We start from the raw sequence: 20,201 nt of genomic DNA, 5'->3' as shown, positions 1-20,201 counted from the left end.
TGATAACTGCTCTGATTAACTACAATTACATTTGAAACACTTAAAACCTGAGAGTCAAGCCCAAACACTAGTTTTAATAATAAAATCTCTCCTACAAGCTAATACACATTGAAGTGTTATTTTAATACAGATGGGTCAGTGGTCAATAGAAATAGTGCACGATTCCTCCAGTCAGAAAGCTGCTTGCAGTGGTCTCAGTCAAGGGTGCCTGTAGTAGAGGCTTTTTCTCATGATTGTTTTTGCCCAGATACTACATTCAATCCTTTTATTTTTACTTTGAAAAAAGAAAAAAAAAACCTGTCTTCGGCCCATTTGAGTGGGATGCCTCCAGTACAATATAAACATGCTAAATCTGCACATGCTTTTCAGCAGGTTCCTTCCATTGGCTCCAGGTATTCTATGTATATCTGGAGAGCCCACCTCTCTGAGGAGGTGAACCCAAGCAGGGCCAGGTGATGAGATGCCAAACGAAACCCACCGCTGGAAGAAAACACACGGTCAGTCCAGTCCAGTGGCAGTGGTCATTGAGTTTCCTGATCCTTCAGTTCTGGTTTTAAAGCCAGAGAGGATTAAAACAAAAATCAACTGGATCCTTCCTCATGAAGTCAACTCCTATTCCTGCACTCACAGATTCTAGGTTCTAGGTCATTTCATCCTTGTACTGTCTTCCTTTGGGAATGAGAGGGTATGGGGTTTTGTTTGTTTTCTTGTGTTTTCTCTTGATCTCATCACTTAAAGTCTAAAAACAATCCTGTGGGGGTGAGGAGGTTCTACTTGCTATCATTTGGGTTCCCTCTGCTCTGCTTTTCTTCCCTCTCTTCCCATCATCCTCTGTCTGACAATGGCCAACACGGAGGCGATGGTTAATCTGCTCCACTGGCCAATGCCGTTCTCCCACTTTTGGGAGGAGGGTTCCCAAACAGGGAAAGCTGATTGATGTGGCCTTTCTTTCTCTCACAATGAAGTTGGATTCTTTGTGGGAGAAGAAAACCAGACCCATAAACCTGCCTGTAAAGGGTGGTTCATACTCTGCTAACGAACTCATTTCAGAACTGAACCCAAATAGAAAAAAAAAATGAGAGAATGGAATTAGTAATCCCACAAATCAATAATAGACTTGATAGTCATCATTCAATCAAGTAAGACTTTTCTTGTGTTTAGGGCCTTCCATTTTTAAGGCACTGGGGTTATAAATACACTCAAGGTTTATTTGCATATCAATAAAACTTGAGATGAAGGAAATTCAAGGGGCTGTTATTGTCTTAGGTAGTGTAAGTAGCCGAGTTATCCATCATGGCAAAAAAGCTTGTTCCAAAGAGCTGCCCCATTCTGGGTTAGTGCAGAGCATGGCTACGTCCACCAGTTACACTTCTAATTTAAACAATTTAAAAATATATAATGTATACATAACTGTTCTGATCATGGGTGTTAAAGGCCTGAACGTACCAGATATACAGTCACAACTGAGGAAACATGATATTTCTGCTCCCAACATATATTACATCAAAATTCCTCTACTTACATTAATTTGACAATACTTCAAACCCTTCATTTATTAAATTGAAGCAAACAAAGATTTTTAGAGAAAAATCAAGCATTCACATAATTAGGACACATTAGAAGGAGCAAAATTACATGTCTTCACATAATATTATCGACTTTCTTTCTATAGATATATTTAAAAAAAAAACACCCAGGGACAAAATCCTCTCTGGAAAAGAGCAACTTCTACCCTCGACTACAAAAGGGAATGCAATGTCTAGTCTTATTTGGTTTCTCAGAAGAGTTCCATTTTTTCCATGATGGGATAACTGGAATTACTTTTTGGCGTTGGAATGGAATTCAAACAAGGTGATGATGTCAATCATGGCTTGCCTCAAGTGAGCTCCAAACCGATGAGAATCCTTCCATGTGGATGGAGAACAAAACACAAGGTTAATACTTGCCACATCAGTTGCTTTCCCAAAATATACACCACTCTCAGATCCGTAGAATTAGGACTCAACCCATCATGTACCCCAGAAAATCAAGTGGTCAATGAAATGACAGCTTAGAGGTGGTGGTCAGTTCCCTTCCCACCTCTGCTCCCAGTGCAAGGGTGCATACTTCATTCTCTATATGTAAGGGAAAGTCTGATTGAAGGACTCCATCCAAGGCTAGCCCCATTCAATGTCAATTCTCCCTGCTGAGGTCTGATGTTACCCACACTTTTCTTTTGTTAGCCCATTTTCCAGAACATGCAGAAGGCTTTATCCCAGCTGGCTTACCATCTACCAATAGCATTTTTGTCAGTTCTAAGAATCTAGATTTAGAGACTCTGTGTACGAGTCATCTTTTTTTTCCCCTAAGAGTGATCCCTCATTACACACCTACTGGAGAATGGAATAAAGCCACATCCACATCAAAAGGGAGGGTAGAACAGCTCCCAGGTTTTCCTGGGAGAACAATAAAGGAAGGTGGGAGAGGAGTGTCTCACCTCATGCTTATTATCAACAAGAGAAAACAGTTTTTATCTCACCCTGTGGGGCTCCTGTAGGATCACAACTACTGAGAGATGAGGGGGAAGGGGACATCCCTGGCTAGCAAGTCCAACAAATGTAAGTCCATCCTGCACATCAGGATTTACTGAACTAGACTGAAATGTGCCCCATTAAGAGACAGACATGGATCTGGGCTCAGCATAAATTAGGAGAAGAGGAGGAACAGACTGGGCTACCTTTGGGGTGTCACAACTTGTGACTGCCTACAAAAGCACCTCTTTTCCACACCAATATTTGGCTGTGCGTGTTATAATGGAACTCTGATAGTGGGACACCCCCATCTACCAAAAAACAACTGCAGGAGGATCAAAGGGCTACGTAGAGATGTGACTGTTTCTAAGAAGAGCCCTCAAAGACGTCCCATCAGGGACAAGCATGGCTGGAGGAGGGATGTGAAACTACACAGAGAAAAAGTAGCAGCCGATGGTGAGCCTGAAGGTGGTGGCAAAGCCCCCAGATTGCTGGGTGGATCCTCTATTTTGAGAACAGAAAGGTCCACTGAGGCTTCCACCCTCTGTGTGGTGGGGCAGGGAACACCCAAGTACAGGCCTGGTCCAGAGTCTGAAGGGACAACATCAATAAAGTGAAGAATGGCCTTTGTTATCCCTGTGTTGACAAGCAGAAGTCACTATGCCTCTGGCCCCATGGGCTCCCTTCTACTGAAACTCATGGCATTCCCTTCATTCCCCACCCCTTGAGCTCAGTCTCTCTTATGAGCAGCCGTAGGCCAGGGATAGAAGAGAGGAGAAAACATGGCTTGTAAACGGCTCAAGGACTTTGGAAGATTTTTGTTCTTGGTGATGTTTTGAGAATCATCTCACTTCTCCAGCCAATAATCGACTTTCTTTCAGAGAGGCGGTGCCTAAAAAGAAACTCCATTCTCTTCTATGGCCAACTCTTTGCTAGGTCTCCCAACCACTCCCATTCCCAGAGATGACGGGCATCAACATCCCAATAATGGAATTATGGGGACATGATGCCATTAGCAATAATAATTACCCACAAAGGCAAGGGAAGCCATTGTGAAAAATCATATAGGTCAAACTCTAATTCCAGCACTTGTAGCTAAGAGAAACGGATTGTGTTGAGAGCAGAATGATCCTAAAATGTAATATTCACACACCACCTTTTTACCACAGAGCCATATTGGACTCCATCAAATAGGACTTTGTTGCTTAAGAGCCTAAAAGAACCTCATCCATTTAGGAGATGGTTTCCAACTCTAAGACATTCTCACACCATAAATCATAAAGTTGATGTGATAGCATAGACCCATATTAAGATTTTGCTTTCAACAACGATTGCGTCAATTATTGAGGGCAAAGATTATTTGCAGTCCTTCATACAGATTAGAAGTTTAATAAAGGTACAATTCACAAGCAATAGAAGATAATCTAAATTAAGATGTCAGACATGTAGAAAAGGACAAACTTTTAAAAAGAAAGGCAAGAAGGAAATCATAGCAAATCAAGGGCCCATTTTTCATACTTACAGTCTCAGGGCTGGACAGCTTGGAGGACACGTGGAAATTGATGAGATTCTCCCCTACTATAATATAGGATACCCCATAACCATCATCAGCAACCTATAGGAAAGATGGGCACGAGATGAAGAATTTCCCTACAGATGAACAGATGTGTGTGTGAACCTCAAAAATGAAATCGCTCAACCAAAAAAGGCATTACATACATACATACATATTGGTGTAGCTGATGCCCCCTTCAGAATACTTGGCACATTTTACCAGTTCTAGCTTTTATCTGGACAACTAGGTGGCCCAGTCCACAGAGTGCTGGGTCTGGAGTCAGGAGGACCCAAGTTCAAAATTGCCCTTGGACATTCACTAGTTGTTTGACCCTGAGCATGTCACTTAACCCTATTTGCGTCAGTTTCCTCATCTGTAAAATGAAGTGGGGAAGGGTAGGACAAACCACTCCAGTATTTTTGTCAAGAAAAATGCCCTAGCGGGGTTACGAAGTCAGACAGGACTGAACAATAACAACAAACTATTTTACGTACCGGTCCAAAGCCACCTCCACTGGACACATAGTCTGGATTCCTTTCTAGATCAAAGAGTTCTATCTGCTGTTGAGGTGTCTGGCTAGTTGACAGTTTCCATGGCTCAGATAAAACCTTTAGAGTAGAATGTAGGTAGAAATTAGGGACATACAATGACATTTCTCTCCACCTCTACTTAAAATAATATACTGAGAGATTTTGGGTTGGGGAAAGTCGAATTGGTAGGGGATGAAGAGGTCCCTGGCAACCCTATTTTGTCTCTGTGCCCAGGAAGGATTCATCTTCATATATGATAACTGTATGTTGTCCAAAAACTTTATGTTTCATGATGCTCTCAGTTGTGATATGTTCTCCCACTTCATACCCACACCAAGGACTATGTATGGCAGATAGAGGAAGATCATAAGACTGAAAGAGGTCCTTAGGGATCACTGTTTGCACCTCTACCCCATATCTGATGAGAAAAAATGGCATCCTTAGAGACTAAGGAATTTCCCACAAAGTAAGGAGTCAGAAGAAAGGACATGAATCTAATCCCTTGGATGACCGAGGCCCCCGATATAACCACATCTCAAATTACATGGAGTTTCATTGTTCAACTCACACTTCATGTTTTCAGCTGTAATTGGAGAACTGGGGGAGAATAGGCTGGATTCCATAAAAAAATGCTTGTTTTGAGAATAGTCATAGAAATCTGAATCCTTTGAAAAAACAAACAAACTTGGAGATATCCCAACGTTTCCTGTCCTCATCTATCCTCTGAAGAGTCTACCCTGGAAAAATCTGATGCCCTTTCTGTTTTAACCAATCAACATGGCAGCATGTTACCCCTTCCACAAATGGGACCAGTCCTTCACTCCTGTATCATCTTATGCCCAAAGAGTCATGTATCTGATCATTTACAAGGAACTTTAATGCACTAGAATTCTGGGTCATAGTTTTCATTTTTATTAAAATTCATAATCCTAAATTTTGGTCTTTTCACCTTAGAATATGAACTCTTAGAAAGTCTGTTTTTGCCTTTGTATTTTGGGTGCTTGGTACAGTGGTACATTAATGAGTTACATTAAGGGTTCATTAATGCTTGCAATGAACCCTTTTGGGGGCAGCTAGGTGGTGCAGTGGATAGAGCACTAACCCTGGAGTCAGGAGGACCTGAGTTCAAATGTGACCTCAGACACTTAATAATTACCCAGCTGTGTGATCTTGGGCAAGTCACTTAAGCCCTTTGCCTTGCAAAAAAAAAAAACAAAAACAAAAAAGCAATTAACCCCTTTGATACCAAAGTTGGGGTTTGGTTTAGCTGAATTAGACAAGACAAATACCTCTGTCAAAATTACTTACTTCTTTCAGGAAAGGAGAGTCAACAGCTAGATATTTGGAGACCACATAAAGGCAAAAAAGATGGCGGTCAATGCCAGCACCAGTCATAGCAAGACGATACATGTGTTGGTGTTTATTAGCTGCAGCTTTGAATAATTTGAGCTTTTTTTCAACCTAAATAGCAACGAGGGAGAAAATAATTATGTAGCACGTGTGGCTGTTTCAAGCTGTAGTTGTCTTCTAGGACTCACCAGTGAGTGGGATCCAAAAGCACAGACCCCCATCGGTAATTGATTTACCGTTGTAGTAGAGAATGTCCCATGAAAATGAGATAATTTTTTACTCTTGTCTTCTTTATTGAAATTTTAAGAAATATGAATTATGGGGGGCGGCTAGGTGGCTCAGTGGATAAAGCACTGGCCCTGGAGTCAGGAGTACCTGGGTTCAAATCCGGTCTCAGACACTTAATAATTACCTAGCTGCATGGCCTTGGGCAAGCCACTTAACCCAATTTGCCTTGCAAAAAAAAAAAACCTAAAAAAAAAATTAAATGTTTTGTGGGCAGCTAGGTGGCGTAGTGGATAAAGCACTGGCCTTGGAGTCAGGAGTACCTGGGTTCAAATCTGGTCTCAGACACTTAATAATGACCTAGCTGTGTGGCCTTGGGCAAGCCACTTAACCCCATTTGCCTTGCAAAAACCTAAAAAAAAAAAAAAAGAAATATGAATTATGTACTCAGTCCTCTACAAAAGTCCTGCTCTGGTACCTCATTGGAATGTGGAGGATCAGACTTCAAAAAGGCTTCCAAAAAGCTTCAGCAATAGAGCATTTGCAGAAATCACAAACGGATAAAAGTTTGTGTATGAGGTCAGCGATGAGCTGCCACCTGAGGGAAGCTGAGAGCAGGGGCGTTCCTCACATGGTTGGTCCCAGATGAAGGAGTAGAGAGTTTTCACTTGAGTCAGTAGAGGAAGCCCCAGTATTCACCTAATGTCCATGCTCCCAATGGTTCTGTCTTTATGAGAGAAGGGATCAAACAGCCCATGGCCCATTCTGTCCTCTTCCTCCTCCTCCTTCCTCTTCTGATGACATTCTCAAGGCTTGCCTCTACCCTTACCTTTACTATTGAGAGGATCAGGTAAGCCTTTGTATGCCACACTCATCATTAAGGTGGTATTAGAATAATTCTTTGGGAAACTGCCCTCCATATTAGACTTGTTTTCCCTTCCACAAAATTACTTTGGATATATTTCATTATTTGGGAGATAGTGTGGTGTAGTGGATAGTGAGGGGGCCTTGATGCTAGGAAGTTCTGACACACAGGCTACATAGCCTTGGGCAAATTCGTTGATCTCCTGGTACCTCAGGCACCTTGCAGAGACTATAAATTTCAAAGAAGGTGCCAACCTTCATTGACAGAGGGCATTACCCCTAACAAGGAAATCACAGGTCTAGTTCCTGTCTCTTATAATTAGTATTTCCCTTTATGCATCCATCTTATATCCCTCAATGGACTGAAAGCTCCTTGAGGGAAGGGGCTGTTTTATTTTTGCCCTTGCAGACCTAGGGCCCAGACAAGTTCTGGTCCATAATAACATCAGTTCAGATGACTGAATCTCCTCTAGCTCCTTGGCACTATCACCAACACTCATCTTTGCCATAGGCTATAAATGGTTTGGTCAGTAATGGAGTATTTCTATTTAAAACACTATTTTAGTTGTGTTTATATTTGATAAAAAAAAAAAAAAGAAATTGTTGGCCGACAAACATGCACAGAAATCATTGGACTAAAATAACTGCTCATTGACTGACCAGGTCATTGACCAAGACCCACATGAGTAGAATCCCTATTTAAGCTTGTGGAAATGCCTCATGAAAGGAGGGGTGCCATCTTGTTGGGATTCTCAGTGTGCAGGTGCCATTGTGGTCTGCTATGACTTTACATGTTGCTTAACCCTAATCCCATCCCCCTGTTCTTCAGGGCTCCAGTCACTGCCCTCAAAACTCTCTTCCCATTCTCCAGTTACCCCTTGGCTTTCTTGAGGCCAACAATTCCCCAGTCCTTTGGGAGATAATGTCTTTTGCTTGTACTGCTCTCGTTTGGATACCTTCTGCTTCAAACAAGAGGGAGGCAGGCCATCCCAATGTAGAGCATCAACATGGAACTGATGAAGAATGACATGATGCCTCCCTCTGCCCACACTAGTAGTACTGTAGGGAAGCATGGGACAGGATAGGCTGGGAACCTTGGACTGCACAAGTCATTGGCAAACTGAGGCAAAGGCACTGTGTTCGCTCACCGTCTGGGTGGGGTCCATCATGGTGAGCACAAAGTTGCAAGACTCCATCGTACATGAACGCACCGTCTCTGTTCGTCCTTCTCGGAAAAGGCGGGTCATGGAAGCTTCATATGTTAAGCAAAATTTGCCCTTGTCCTAGAAAGGAAAAGACCATCCCGCTTATCAATACCCCTTTGTTGATAATAATCATTTTTTAGGAGGACAGTAATGAACACTGAGCTTCTCCACTCCTGGACTTAAAACATCTGATTACATTCATGCACATGCATAAATGTATTACATGTATGTGTATGTATGTATGTTCTTCCCTAGTCTGGGCAAGCTCAACCTTTGGGGAATCAGAGTTTCCAGAAAGGCCTCTTGGGATTGAACATACTGGACAAGTACCTCTATGGGAACAAGAGGGGACAGGGAAGGGAGATCTATAAGTGATCTGAGTCTATGAGAAGATGGAGCACCACAAGCATGCAAACCCATGGTAGCCCAAGGAAGGATCTAACAGAACATATCCATCTTTGTCTCCTGCCAAGGTGTCATCTAGATGACACACACTGTCCTCTCAACTCCATATGGAAGTTCCAGAGAGAAAATATTTGTTTCTTAATTGCCAGAGGGGACCCTTAGTGAAGGAACTCCCTCACGTGTTCTGATCAGCAGCTGCTCTGAGACTATGAGGCCCATCGAGTTCCCTGGGCTCCCAAGAAGGGACTGCCTGGGGCTGTCACATGATTGGAGAAGTATGTGCTGGAATGAGGCTTTGCACCCCAGTCTTCTGGTTTCAAGGTCAACACCAGGTCAGTTTGGGATTTTCTTGCCAAGTATTTTATAGCAGTGATCCATCTACTGAATGACAAGAGGGCCAAGAGGGTGTAATGTGCATGGGATGTCAGGTTTTCAAACAAGCCCCAGGTGGCATGGCTAGAAGACTCAAACAAAGAGCACCCATGTCCCTAACCAAATGAGGCTGGTATAGCCTTGAGAGGGTCAAGAGAGACAGGAAGGAGAAAGGAGGCTGATGAGTCACACCACTCCAGGTGTGGAGAACTTCTCCCTTGGGAGCCAGGCTGAACAACCCTCATGCCTCACCCTTTTTCAATCTAGAAGAATAACTCTGTCCAGGAACCAAGACCCCTTCCTGCAGAGATCTCCTGGGCAAAGGAGGCTTGGATACCAGGCAGAGAGGCAGGACCACCCAACTGGGGGTCAAGAGACTGGAGACTTCCTTTCAGATCCTCTGTCAAGCTCTGGAGGAAGCACCACATGCCCCTTTCAGGGAGTGGAGTTAGGGTAAGCAGACACTGATTCTATCATCCCGGCGGGCAAAGGATGACCCAAAGGCTATAGCTGGCAGCACTTTCCGGAGGTTTCTAAGAGGGACATGGACTCTTGAATGTTTCTATATTCCGGTCACCAAAACTAATCTCACTCCACTCTAGTGGGAAGCACCCTAAACCTGGTGTTGCTAGTCAGTTCCCCAGAACATCAGAGACCTTCCACCAGGACTGGGAGTGATGGTGATAGCCTGTTGATAAGTGAATTCCCTCCCAAATTCCAGGTCCTCATGAGCTACCTGAATGGGGTTTTCCCTAGGGGGTAGGGAGTAGGAAAGGAGACCTGAGGGTGACTGGAGGTGGGGGTGGGGGGGAGCAGGCATGCTTTCTAAGTAGGTTTCTGCTTCTAAGCCTCTAGCTTTTATCAATGAAACCCTTCTCACAATCAACCTGCCCTTTGGGTCCATTACAGAGAAGTTTCATGGGAAAAACCATCTTAAAACGAATTCTTTTAGTCCACCCTGAGTTGGCCTTGCTGGGCTGGGGGAGGGGAAGTGCGTGCCTGTAACCCAAACGCGTCCTTTTCTCCACAATGAGCTGGGTGACTAGGAAAGGCCAGTGAGAGGACTCAATGGAACATCGACGCCTCTTTCTTCAGGCCTTACCATGCCAGGAATGTCAAACCACCTACAAACCACCCATGTAAAGAGAGAAAGGGAGCATCAGAACATGGGAACTTGAGAGGTCAAACCAAGCCCTCCGATCCTTTTAAAAAGAAACTCTGAAACAAAAGATGCCCATTTTGATGGCCCAGCTTGTCAGGGCAGAGCACAGGGGCAGACACAGATCAGACTTGTCATGCATTCAAATCCAGTTTGACAAAGGAGGATGTCGAACCAGCTCACCAGGGCCTGGTAGCAAGGACTGCAGGTTAGTATACAAACGTCACTGAAGCTGAGACTTTGCCAAAGAGTCAACTCACGTTGCTGCCCGACCTGAAGGGCCCAGACCTCCCTGCAGGCACTGAGAAGAGAGGCGACTACAGGCGGGCAGCCCGGCATCACCAACTTCTCCTGAGCCGCCTCAAAGAAAACAGCCTCCTGGCCCCGAATCCTTGGAGACCGGGCAAGGCAGGCCCGAGCACAGGCCACAAACCACCAGCCACCTGCAGATTCTCCCTGGGATCGACAGGGTCTGCTGAAGAGAACCACAGGTGTGTTTCCAGCCCCAGGCAAAGAAAACAAATCGAAGAGTGCTGGTGGGTGCAATGACTGTGGTGACAGAACAGGATGGAAACTGGGAGGCAAGCCTTCACCTTCTCCCAGTCTGGGCTCACCCAGCCTCTCCTGAAACTCTCCAGTTTGGGAGATCCTGTCGCCTCCTAAGGGAACCCACCCTGCTAGGGGATGGCTCTCATTCCTAGAAGGTGTTTTTCATACTCAACCCTCGGTGGCCCTGCCCATTGACCCTAGTTCTGCCATCTGGAGGTCAACCAGCCTGAGGCTGATCCTTCCACGTGATAACTTTTTCAAGTCTCATATTGAGAGGCAACATAGGAATAGCGACTTGTAAAAGGGATCAGGGTACAACTTTCATTCAAATATATTTATCAGGATAGAAAGAGAAAACATTTTGAAATGGGAAATTTGAGAAATAGTTTTTCAATGAAAAAACAGATATTATTCTGAGCGAACAGACCTAAGGGTTGCCCCAAAGATAGAGAAGTGGGAACCACAAAGTGGGACTGGCTGGCCCAGGCAGCCCACTTCACAAGAAGTTTTGGACCCATTTTCTGAAGTGACCAGCTGGCTAGGCAGGGCAGAGCAGGGCAGGACAGGGCACTGCTTCTTGTCATTGTCACATTTAGAGGGGACCATTGGGCTTTCTGGCAAGCCAAATAAGTCTTCCCTCCCCCCTCTAGACAAATAGGGAGGGAAAGAGGAAGGAAGGAAGGAAAGAAGGGAGGGAAGGAGGGAGGGAAGAAAAAGAAAGAAAGGAAGGAAGGCAGTCAGACCCATAAGTTTAGCAAAACTGTCTGAAATAGGGTTAGCTTTGCTTATGGGTCTCTCAGTTTCTGTTTCTGTCACTCTACCCCCCACTTCTCTCTCTCTCTCTCTCTCTCTCTCTCTCTCTCTCTCTCTCTCTCTCTCTCTCTCTCTTTCTCCCCCCCCCCCCATTCCCCAGCTCAACATCGAGGAAGCTCAACCAGAGGGGGTGAATTCCAAGGCCCACGGAAGCTGCCCTCACCCAATGCTGGCATCCCACCTGGAATGCTTCTCCCCTATCACACCACTGTCTCGGCTGGGATGAGGAAGAGGAGGGAGTGGGGCTCACCTTATAATGGGCCAACTGCAGCGCAAGCTGCACAAAGGCATCTGGGCTCGTCCTGCTTTTCTTGATTAACCCTTTCCCAAACGTATCAAATGGAAAGGAGTGAAAATCCACATCATTGGCCAGGGTGCAGGCCAAGCTCAGGGACTTCTCGATGACATCTTGACACTAAAAGGAAGACGTTAAGACACCTTACCAAGATATCAGTCAGAAGGAGAGTCAAAGCTCATTTCCCATGGACCGTGGGAAAATAGCAGAGGCAAGATGGTCAAGAATTTTGACTCTTCTCAACATGACAGCATACATCACCATGAGATCCCCCAGTTTGGTCTTCAAAGACAACCTCTCCTATTGGGGTTCACCACCCAGAAGAGTCCAGCTTCTCAAAGGGGACCATGAAATGCTATCATAGCAGCAGCTACGATAAAGGCTTGTGGCTGTTCCATGCACTGCCCTCCTTTCCTTTGATGTCCAGTATAACTGGAGTCTGCAGCTGAAGTGAGATCCTTGGGAAATACATTCATACTGCAACCTTATTGGGGATCCATGATCTCAGCCACAGGGAGACAAACCCTAACAATCCTCAGTCCATAGCAGTGATGCTAAGACCAGTCCCTAGACCCCAAGTTCCAGGTGGGTAACTCCTTTGTTCTCCCTCTCTCCCTGTTCTCACCACATGAATAATCCATCTCCTTCTCTAATTAGACATGACCACCATAATATTCCTCACACTGAGGCTTCTGTAGAGGTGGTCATCACTGGAAGTAAGCTGCAGTCATCTTTTACCTCTAGGCATGTCTTCCCTACTCTTTGAACCCTGAGCAAACATAACTTTTTAGAGATTGTTGCATTCTGAGATTATTGCCCAACAAGATTTACATTGGGGAACAACTTGGGGTTACTATGAGCAATTATCTAGATCTGATCTAGCCTATCATCTTCCTTCACTGGCAAGTCCTCTCCCAAATATTTATAAACTGATTCAATGAAATGATCACCCAGTAAATGGCATGGTCTGGACAAGATAGATTTTTTTTCATCCATCTTGTTTTTGTTGTTTGGATGATTAATTAGATCTCATTTAAGTAATCCTGGAACTCATTATGGTCATAGCCAAGAGGTCTCTGACTCTATTCATTTGGAGGTATTGCCAAACTGATTGCCTCGACTTATGGTTAGATCAACAATGAGCATGAAGCATAACAAAGGCAAAATGCCCAAGTAGTGTTCATTACTCTGAGTGTGTGGCATTATTCTTGGGGTAACCTCAGTCTCAGCTGAGCAGTGTGACTCCCACACATCCAGTCCTTAATAATGCTCTTTCTTTCTTATTTCCCAAGATCTCTATCTAGGTATTAGCTGGCAGACTTACTCATTACTTCATTCACCATCCTAAGCAAAGTCTATATGGAAATCAAGACTAAATTCCCATCAAAGGGCACTGGGTTCTTCCTGGTCATGCTAAGAATAGGATGGGACTCTTGTCAAACAGGGAGAAGTTGCTGACTCAGTTTCCTTTCCCAGGTGCCTCCACACCAATGTGAGATGCAGCCCATCATCCCACAGACCCTGCTCCTCCCACTAGACTCACTTCTTCAGGGATTTCCCACTGGAGCCTTGTGGGGCATGGGATGTTGGGATTGGTGTCTCCTTTGCAGTGGCCATCCTCTGTGTAGCCCAGTTGGAAGCAGTCTGTAGACATCACATACTGCAGAGAATGAAACCATGGGAGTGCTTATAAGAATCGGCAGGAATTTTATAGCTGATGGCATTAAGATATTCTCCAGAGATTTAAGTCAAAAGCTTTGCCCATCTAAGAAGACATTCAAGACTACCTGAACTATTATAGACAAATTCCAAATCTTAAAAACATTTTCTTGTAACTGGAATTTTTCTGTTTATACTTAAACAGAATGAAGTAGAAAGAGAATATTTTAAATAAATGTACAAACTGCTACAAATCTATCAAAATACTGAAACTAATGGGGGGTTAAAAACCAATATATCTTAGACAAGAGGAAGAAATATAAATTGAGAGTGGGAGGAGGGGAGGAGAGAAATGGTGTTCTTGTTCTTTCCATGGCTATTACCCATGCATAGAATACAGTTTCCTCTTCACTTCTACATCTGAGAAGGCTGTTTCCTTCAAAACTCAGCTCCAGGGCTACTTTGACACAAAGGCTTTGGGAATCACCCTAGCAGGTAGTGCCCCCTTTTGAAAACTGCCTCAGTGTGAAGCCAGGTGACTGAGAGGTAATAGGGAAGTTGGGAAGGGGTGGCTTGGGGAGAATGATAATGAATTTGGACACATTGAGTTTACAATATTTATGTGTGAGATTGGAAGCAGGAAAGAGGTTAGGACTGGATAAATAGAAGCAAGAAGCATCTGCATAGAGATGATAACTGAATCCATAGGAGTTGATAAAGTAATACAGAGGAGAGAGCAGGAGAGAGTCTTGGAACACGTATAGCTAGTTGATGTAATGGATGAAAATTTAACAACAGAGACTGAGGAAAGGCCAGACAGAGAGGAGGAAAACAATAGGGTCACAAAAACCTAGAGAGAAGAGAATATCCAGAGAAGAGGGTGATCAAAGGTTATAGAGAAGACCAAGAGGTTGAGGATTAAGAAAAGGCTATTAGATTTGGCAGTCAAAGGATCTCTGATAACTTTGAAGACAGAAATTCAGCAGAAAGAAGTCAAAAGCCAGATTGCAGAGAGTCAAGAAAAGAGTAAGGAGAAGGAAGTGGAAGTCCCAATCATAGACTGCTTTCTCAAGGAGTTATCAATGAAAGGCCACGGCTATCAGACCATGGCTAGAGGGATTGGACAGATCAAGTGAGGGTTTAACACATGTAGACTTGGTGCATGTTTAGGTAAGAATGCAGTTAGTAGACTGGGAGAGAGTGAAGGTCAGTGAGATGATGGAGGAGGTAGTGTGCCAGAGGAGATGAGATGTAATGGGGTCACATGTACATGAAAAGAGATTTGCCTCAGTAAGGAGGACCGCCTCTTTGGGTGAGTCAGGAAAGAAAAGAGAGAGCGAAGGAAGATGTGAATGGAATGGATAAGCAAGAAGAAGATGGCATCAACTTTTTTCAGTAAAATGAGTTTCCTTTTTTTGGGGGGTGGGGTTGCAAGGCAATAGTGTTAAATGGCTTGCCCAAGGTCACACAGGTAGGTAATTATTTAGCATCTGAGACTGGATTTGAACTCAAGTCCTCCTAACTCCAGGGTTGGTGCTCTATCTACATGTGCCACCTCGTTGCCCCATGAGGCAAGTTTCTTAGCTTAGAGAGTGGGGGTGGTGGGGCCATGGAAGTTTTGAGGAAGGAAAAGAATTTTGGAGAATGAGTTAATTGGAGCAATATAAGTTTTACTTTGTGGCAGTGAAAGCCCAATTGAGATAATATGACATAAATTTGTTCACTTTTATGATTTTCTCTAGCTTTGTTTAGCAGGATGTAAATAGGATTGAAAGTAGTGGACAAAGGGAGTAATTTAAGGTTGGGGCTTGGTAGTGCAAGAGACTCAACAGAAGAGAACAATGCAGATTGAATTGCTTCACCCAGGGTCAAGATGGGAAAAGGAGGAGAGTGTAGCCAGTGCAGCAATGAGACCTGGGAATCATGTGAGAGCAAAGAAATTCAAGCTATCGATTACCATATGAAAAATGCTTCCAATTACTACTGATAGTAAGAGAAAGGCAAATTAAAATAATTCTATGATTCCATCTTACAGAAAAAGAGAAAACAAAAGAGAAAAATTGTCATTGTTGAGGTCATTTGGGAAAACGGGTATGTGAAGATACTGTTGGCAGAGTTGTGACACAGTCCAGCCATTATGGAAAGCAATTCAGAACCAAACCTCCAATGGCCCTGACTTTGACTCCACGACTGATGCCCCTGTAGGACGTATTCATGAAAGGGATTTTTTTTTAAAGGCAAGAAAGGACTGATATGTACAAAAACATCCCTAGAAGAAAGAAAGGATGGGAACCAAAGTGGGTGGGTCACCTTTTCAACCACTGAACACTTGTGGGGATGGTTTATGAGCTGTATGGGCACTCAAAAATTATTTCCACATTGACTCTCTTGTTGACTGAACTAAGACTTTACAGAATTCCTTTTTTAATTTAAAGCGATGGCCTCTCACCTCCCACAGATGACCAACAATTGGTGCATCTGCCCAAGAGTGTTCTGCATTCAGGCCCATTTTGCCATTCTTGAAGACGATGAATGTGAATGTTTTGTCAAACCACCTGTAACCCAAAGAAAACAGAAAGAAAAGAAAACCAAAACCAGATCAGCTCTCATGTTCCCTCTCTTGAAGACTATCAGCTCCCATCTCTGTACAGGAGACTCTCCCATGCATCTTTGTTTTCTGGGCCTCTCTCCCAGGTCTTAGGCTCAAACCATCAACTATCTCCTGGACAAATAGATGTTTTAAACAAATGTATCAGACTCAGCAAATTTCAACACTGTGAAACATAGAGGTAGTGCCGCATGCTGTCCTTCCCTCTTCACTCATTACACTCATCCCACATGGCCAACAAGATGCTAGAAGGCAACAGGCTCCCTCCTCTCACCTGAATATTCCTATCATCTTCTGCTCCCAGGCTTTCACTCCTATCAAATCTATTCTCCCCTTAGCTGCCAAAGGACCTTCCTGAAGGGTGGGTTGGCTGACAGCTCCCCTTTCAAGGTCATTCTGTATCCACTTGGTATACACTTGGTTACATAAGTGTTACAGACAGAATGGAGACTCCTTGAGGGCAGAAATTGTTCCATTTGTGCCTCGGTACCCTCAACCATAGCACAGTGCCTTTAATAAATGCTTGTGGATTCACTGGTCCTCAGCTATTATCACTGCTTGGCAATGCAGCTTCTAGAGCTCTGGTGGACAGAGCTGCTGGCTGACTGATTGCCTGGAACCCCTGCAGAGGGCAGGATCCTCATGGAGGTCAGGGTTTCCTTCCAGTCTTGTAGCCCCTGAGGCCTTGTCAGGGGAGGGAGAAACTCAGACTTCTTCTCAGTTGAGTTTGCTTTAGCAGCCTTCCACAGCTGCCTTCTCTCAAAGGTCCAGCTTTGGGGCGTGCTCACTGCCAGCATCTCACCCAGTTCCTGGTGCTTCTGGGTCAAATGCTCACACAAGGAATGCATTAAATGGGGGGAGACGAGAATTTTGGAGCCCGGATCAAATGTGAATGAGTGACCTAGAGCAAATGAAGCAATTTTTGCTAATGATTCATCAGGCTTTGAGTTTGGGTAACAGGAGAACAACAGGGAAGGCAGAAGGAGCAACAGATTTTTGATGTATCTAATTCATAATTCTATTAATTACTCTTATTTGCTAGAGGAAAATCAGATGCAGCTCTTATTGAGAGAGAAATATATAAGACTCTTACATACAGTAACTTATTACATACAAGGGACAATTTCTGTACATTACTTCATGAGAGCCTCACCCAACAATCTGATGAGGAATGAGGCATGTCATGCTCATTGTACAGATGAGGAAACTGAGGCACAGAGATTAAGTGACTTGCCCAGAGTCATATGCTAAGAGGCTGGACCTGAGAAACCAAGGCATTCCTCACTCCATATCCACATCTGTTCATTCTGGTTATGTTACATGAAGTCTGAGGGCTCAGAGATAGAGCCTTTCCTCCAGTCTTTGCCAAAAGGCTTAGTGGGTTTGTTTCTCATATAAGCATCATGTGATCTCCTGGATAATAGCAGTCTAGGGAAAGCAGAATATATACTTTTTGTTAATACTAATTTTATTTTTTTGATATAAAAGAAAGGATGAAATTCTTTTAAAATGTTAGGTTTAGAATCAGGAAGACCTGGGTTCAAATACTGTCTCTGAAGCTACTTAAGTGACTCTCTATGCTTCAAGAAAGACCTGGGGACTGGTTTCCTAAGTCACAGAAAGGTGCTCTGTCCCGGAAAGAGCTCCCTGCCCTGATAAAGCCAGAACTCTTAAACAGGATCAAGGAGGGTTTTCTGAGACAGATTTGAAGAAATAAGTACCAAAATGGCTAAAATGCTAAGCTGTTTATATTTTGGAGTTGTTCTAAACTTTGGCAGTCTCTGATTTATCTAGATAACTGGCACACGAGGCAGGAAGCTTTCCTAGAGGTCAAAGAATGGGCCGCCCAGTAGCCCTCGGCAGGCCAGTATCCCCACCTGTCATAACATTTGCCGTGGAGCAGAGACTTGGCGTAGCTGTCCAGGGAGGTGACTGGGTTCTTTTTATCATAGCCCTGCTCGGTGTCGTCCAATGTCACGAAGAACGCCGCTTTTTCAATGGCATCGAGAGACTGTTTATTCTTTCCACGGGAAAAATAGGTTTGGCGGGCCTTGGCCCAAGGCACCCTGCAGCAAAAAAGGAGACACCAGTCACCAGAGGCAAACATCTCCAGGTGGACGACATTGCATTTCCTTTGATCTCTAGGGTGACCAGGTAAAATAGCCTTAAATGTCTTTACAGAAGTCTCACAACAAACCCAGAAAGAAAAGAGAAAAGATTAACGATAACCGACAGTGGTGATGATCAACATAAACAATTGCCATAATAAGAACTCAGAGTACTTTGAGCATGGCAAAATGCCTTAGCTCGTGTGCTTTTCACAACACCATGGGAAATCCCAAAGGACTACCAGTAAAAACGCTTCCCACCTCCAGAGAAAGAACCACGGAGTTTGAGCGCAGGATGAAGTCAATGTTTTTCACTTTCTCAATTTTGTGAGCGGGTTTTTTTCCTTTGGGTCTGTCTTTCTTCACAATATGACTAATTTGGAAATATATCTTGTAAATTTGGAAATATTGTGGATTTGGAAATATATCTTGTATATAATTCGGAAATATATCCTGTATATTGCACATGTAGAACCCATATCAAATTGCTATCTGTCTCAGGGAGGAGGGAAAGAAGGAAAGAAGAGAGAAAATGTAAAACTCAAAATTTTTTTCAAATGAATGCAATTGGGAAAAATATTTAAAAAGATTTTTTAATGTAAGGAAAAACCTCACACCAACAACTTGGAAATAGCTGCTGTGATGATCTACATTTTGTAGATGAGGTAGCTGAGGTTTAAACGACTTGCTTAGCATGTACGTGAGGTCAACTATGAACTCACTTCTTGACTCCATGTTCAGGATTGTATCTGCTAAGCTATCTAGATGCCTTCTAAGTGATTTCAATATCGAGGTGGATCTCCCACTCATTCCTTCTTTCCCTTCATCTCTAACAAAGAGATGGTTCTTCTCCAGAGTCAACCCCGGCATATATAGTTGACCCTCCTACTTCCTTCCATTTTCTCCAGCAGATTGGATCTTCATTCATTTCCCCACTGCACTTCAAATCTTCAACCACTCTTTCTCAGCTATGCATTCCCTACTATTTTCAAATATATTTGACCTTCTGCCAAGCCTAAAGAACCTTCCCAAGACTTGGCCATCACCCAAGCTGTTGTCCTGTATCTCTCCTCCCTTTCTTGGATGCCTTGAGAAAAGCTGTCTGCACTGATTCTGTTTCCTCTCCTGTCCCTAACTATAGGCAGCCAATGATGACATTTAAAATTGAATGGTTTTCTTTTCCCTAAACCTTTTCTTCTTTCAAACCTCCCTTTTTCTGCCAATGGCACCATTCTCCTTCTGAATGGGTATGAAAGGTTCCAGTCTCAACCTTTATGGCTCCTCATCTTTCCTCCTCCACAGATTAATTTAGTTGCCAGATCTTGCCTTTTCCAACTTCTTGATATCTCTTCCATCTGACTCCTCTCCCGCCCACAGCTCCCACCTTATGTAGTTCAGAGCCTATCACCTCTGACCCGGATAACTCCACAGGCCCTCCCTGGCTTCCTTGCCTTTAGATCCTTCCCACTCTGGGATGGGTTGGGAAAGTCATTCCCTTGAAGATGTCTATGATCACATCACTTAACCAACTCTAATGCCTTTGATATATATAAATGCTCAAGTTTAAAATATAAAGCCCCTCCTAAGCTGGTCCAAACATCTCTCCAGTCTCACTGAACTTTATTATTCTCAGCCTCCACACTCTGGAATTCATCCAGGCTTTTTGGCCATCTTCCACCTCGGCAACCTGGAATGTTGTCTCTCCTCACTCCCACCTCACCAAGTCCCTTCTTCCTTGAAAATGAGGACCAGAAAATTAAGTGAATGTCCTTCAATTGGGAATGGCTTAATAAACTGTGGTCTATGTATGTCATGGAACACTATTGTTCTATTAGAAACCAGGAGGGATGGGAATTCAGGGAAGCCTGGAGGGATTTGCATGAACTGATGCTGAGCGAGATGAACAGAACCAAAACATTGTACACCCTAATAGCAACATGGGGGCAATGATCAACCTTGATGGACTCACTCATTCCATCAATGAAACCATCAGA

The 20,201-nt window shown here is 43.8% G+C and overlaps 1 protein-coding gene across 3 annotated transcripts in view; it reads right to left on the bottom strand.

Annotated features, from left to right (window-relative positions):
- Positions 1-1,682: 1,682 nt before the first annotated feature.
- Positions 1,683-20,201, bottom strand: part of CPT1A (carnitine palmitoyltransferase 1A) — a 70,541-nt gene continuing 52,022 nt past the window's right edge. For all 3 annotated transcript variants that reach the window (XM_074230885.1, XM_074230886.1, XM_074230884.1), the window contains exons 11-19: positions 17,977-18,165; positions 15,941-16,046; positions 13,376-13,492; positions 11,788-11,952; positions 8,183-8,317; positions 5,904-6,056; positions 4,560-4,673; positions 4,033-4,125; positions 1,683-1,904 (exon numbers count right to left, since the gene is read on the bottom strand). In XM_074230885.1, the coding sequence (XP_074086986.1) occupies positions 1,818-1,904; positions 4,033-4,125; positions 4,560-4,673; positions 5,904-6,056; positions 8,183-8,317; positions 11,788-11,952; positions 13,376-13,492; positions 15,941-16,046; positions 17,977-18,165 (1,159 nt within the window). In that variant the 3' untranslated portion in view covers positions 1,683-1,817. The remainder of the gene's footprint in view (positions 1,905-4,032; positions 4,126-4,559; positions 4,674-5,903; positions 6,057-8,182; positions 8,318-11,787; positions 11,953-13,375; positions 13,493-15,940; positions 16,047-17,976; positions 18,166-20,201) is intronic.

This window comes from Macrotis lagotis, chromosome 3, assembly GCF_037893015.1.
Source record: "Macrotis lagotis isolate mMagLag1 chromosome 3, bilby.v1.9.chrom.fasta, whole genome shotgun sequence".
NCBI classification, from domain to species: domain Eukaryota; kingdom Metazoa; phylum Chordata; class Mammalia; order Peramelemorphia; family Peramelidae; genus Macrotis; species Macrotis lagotis.
This window is presented reverse-complemented; position numbering and strand designations above follow the sequence as displayed.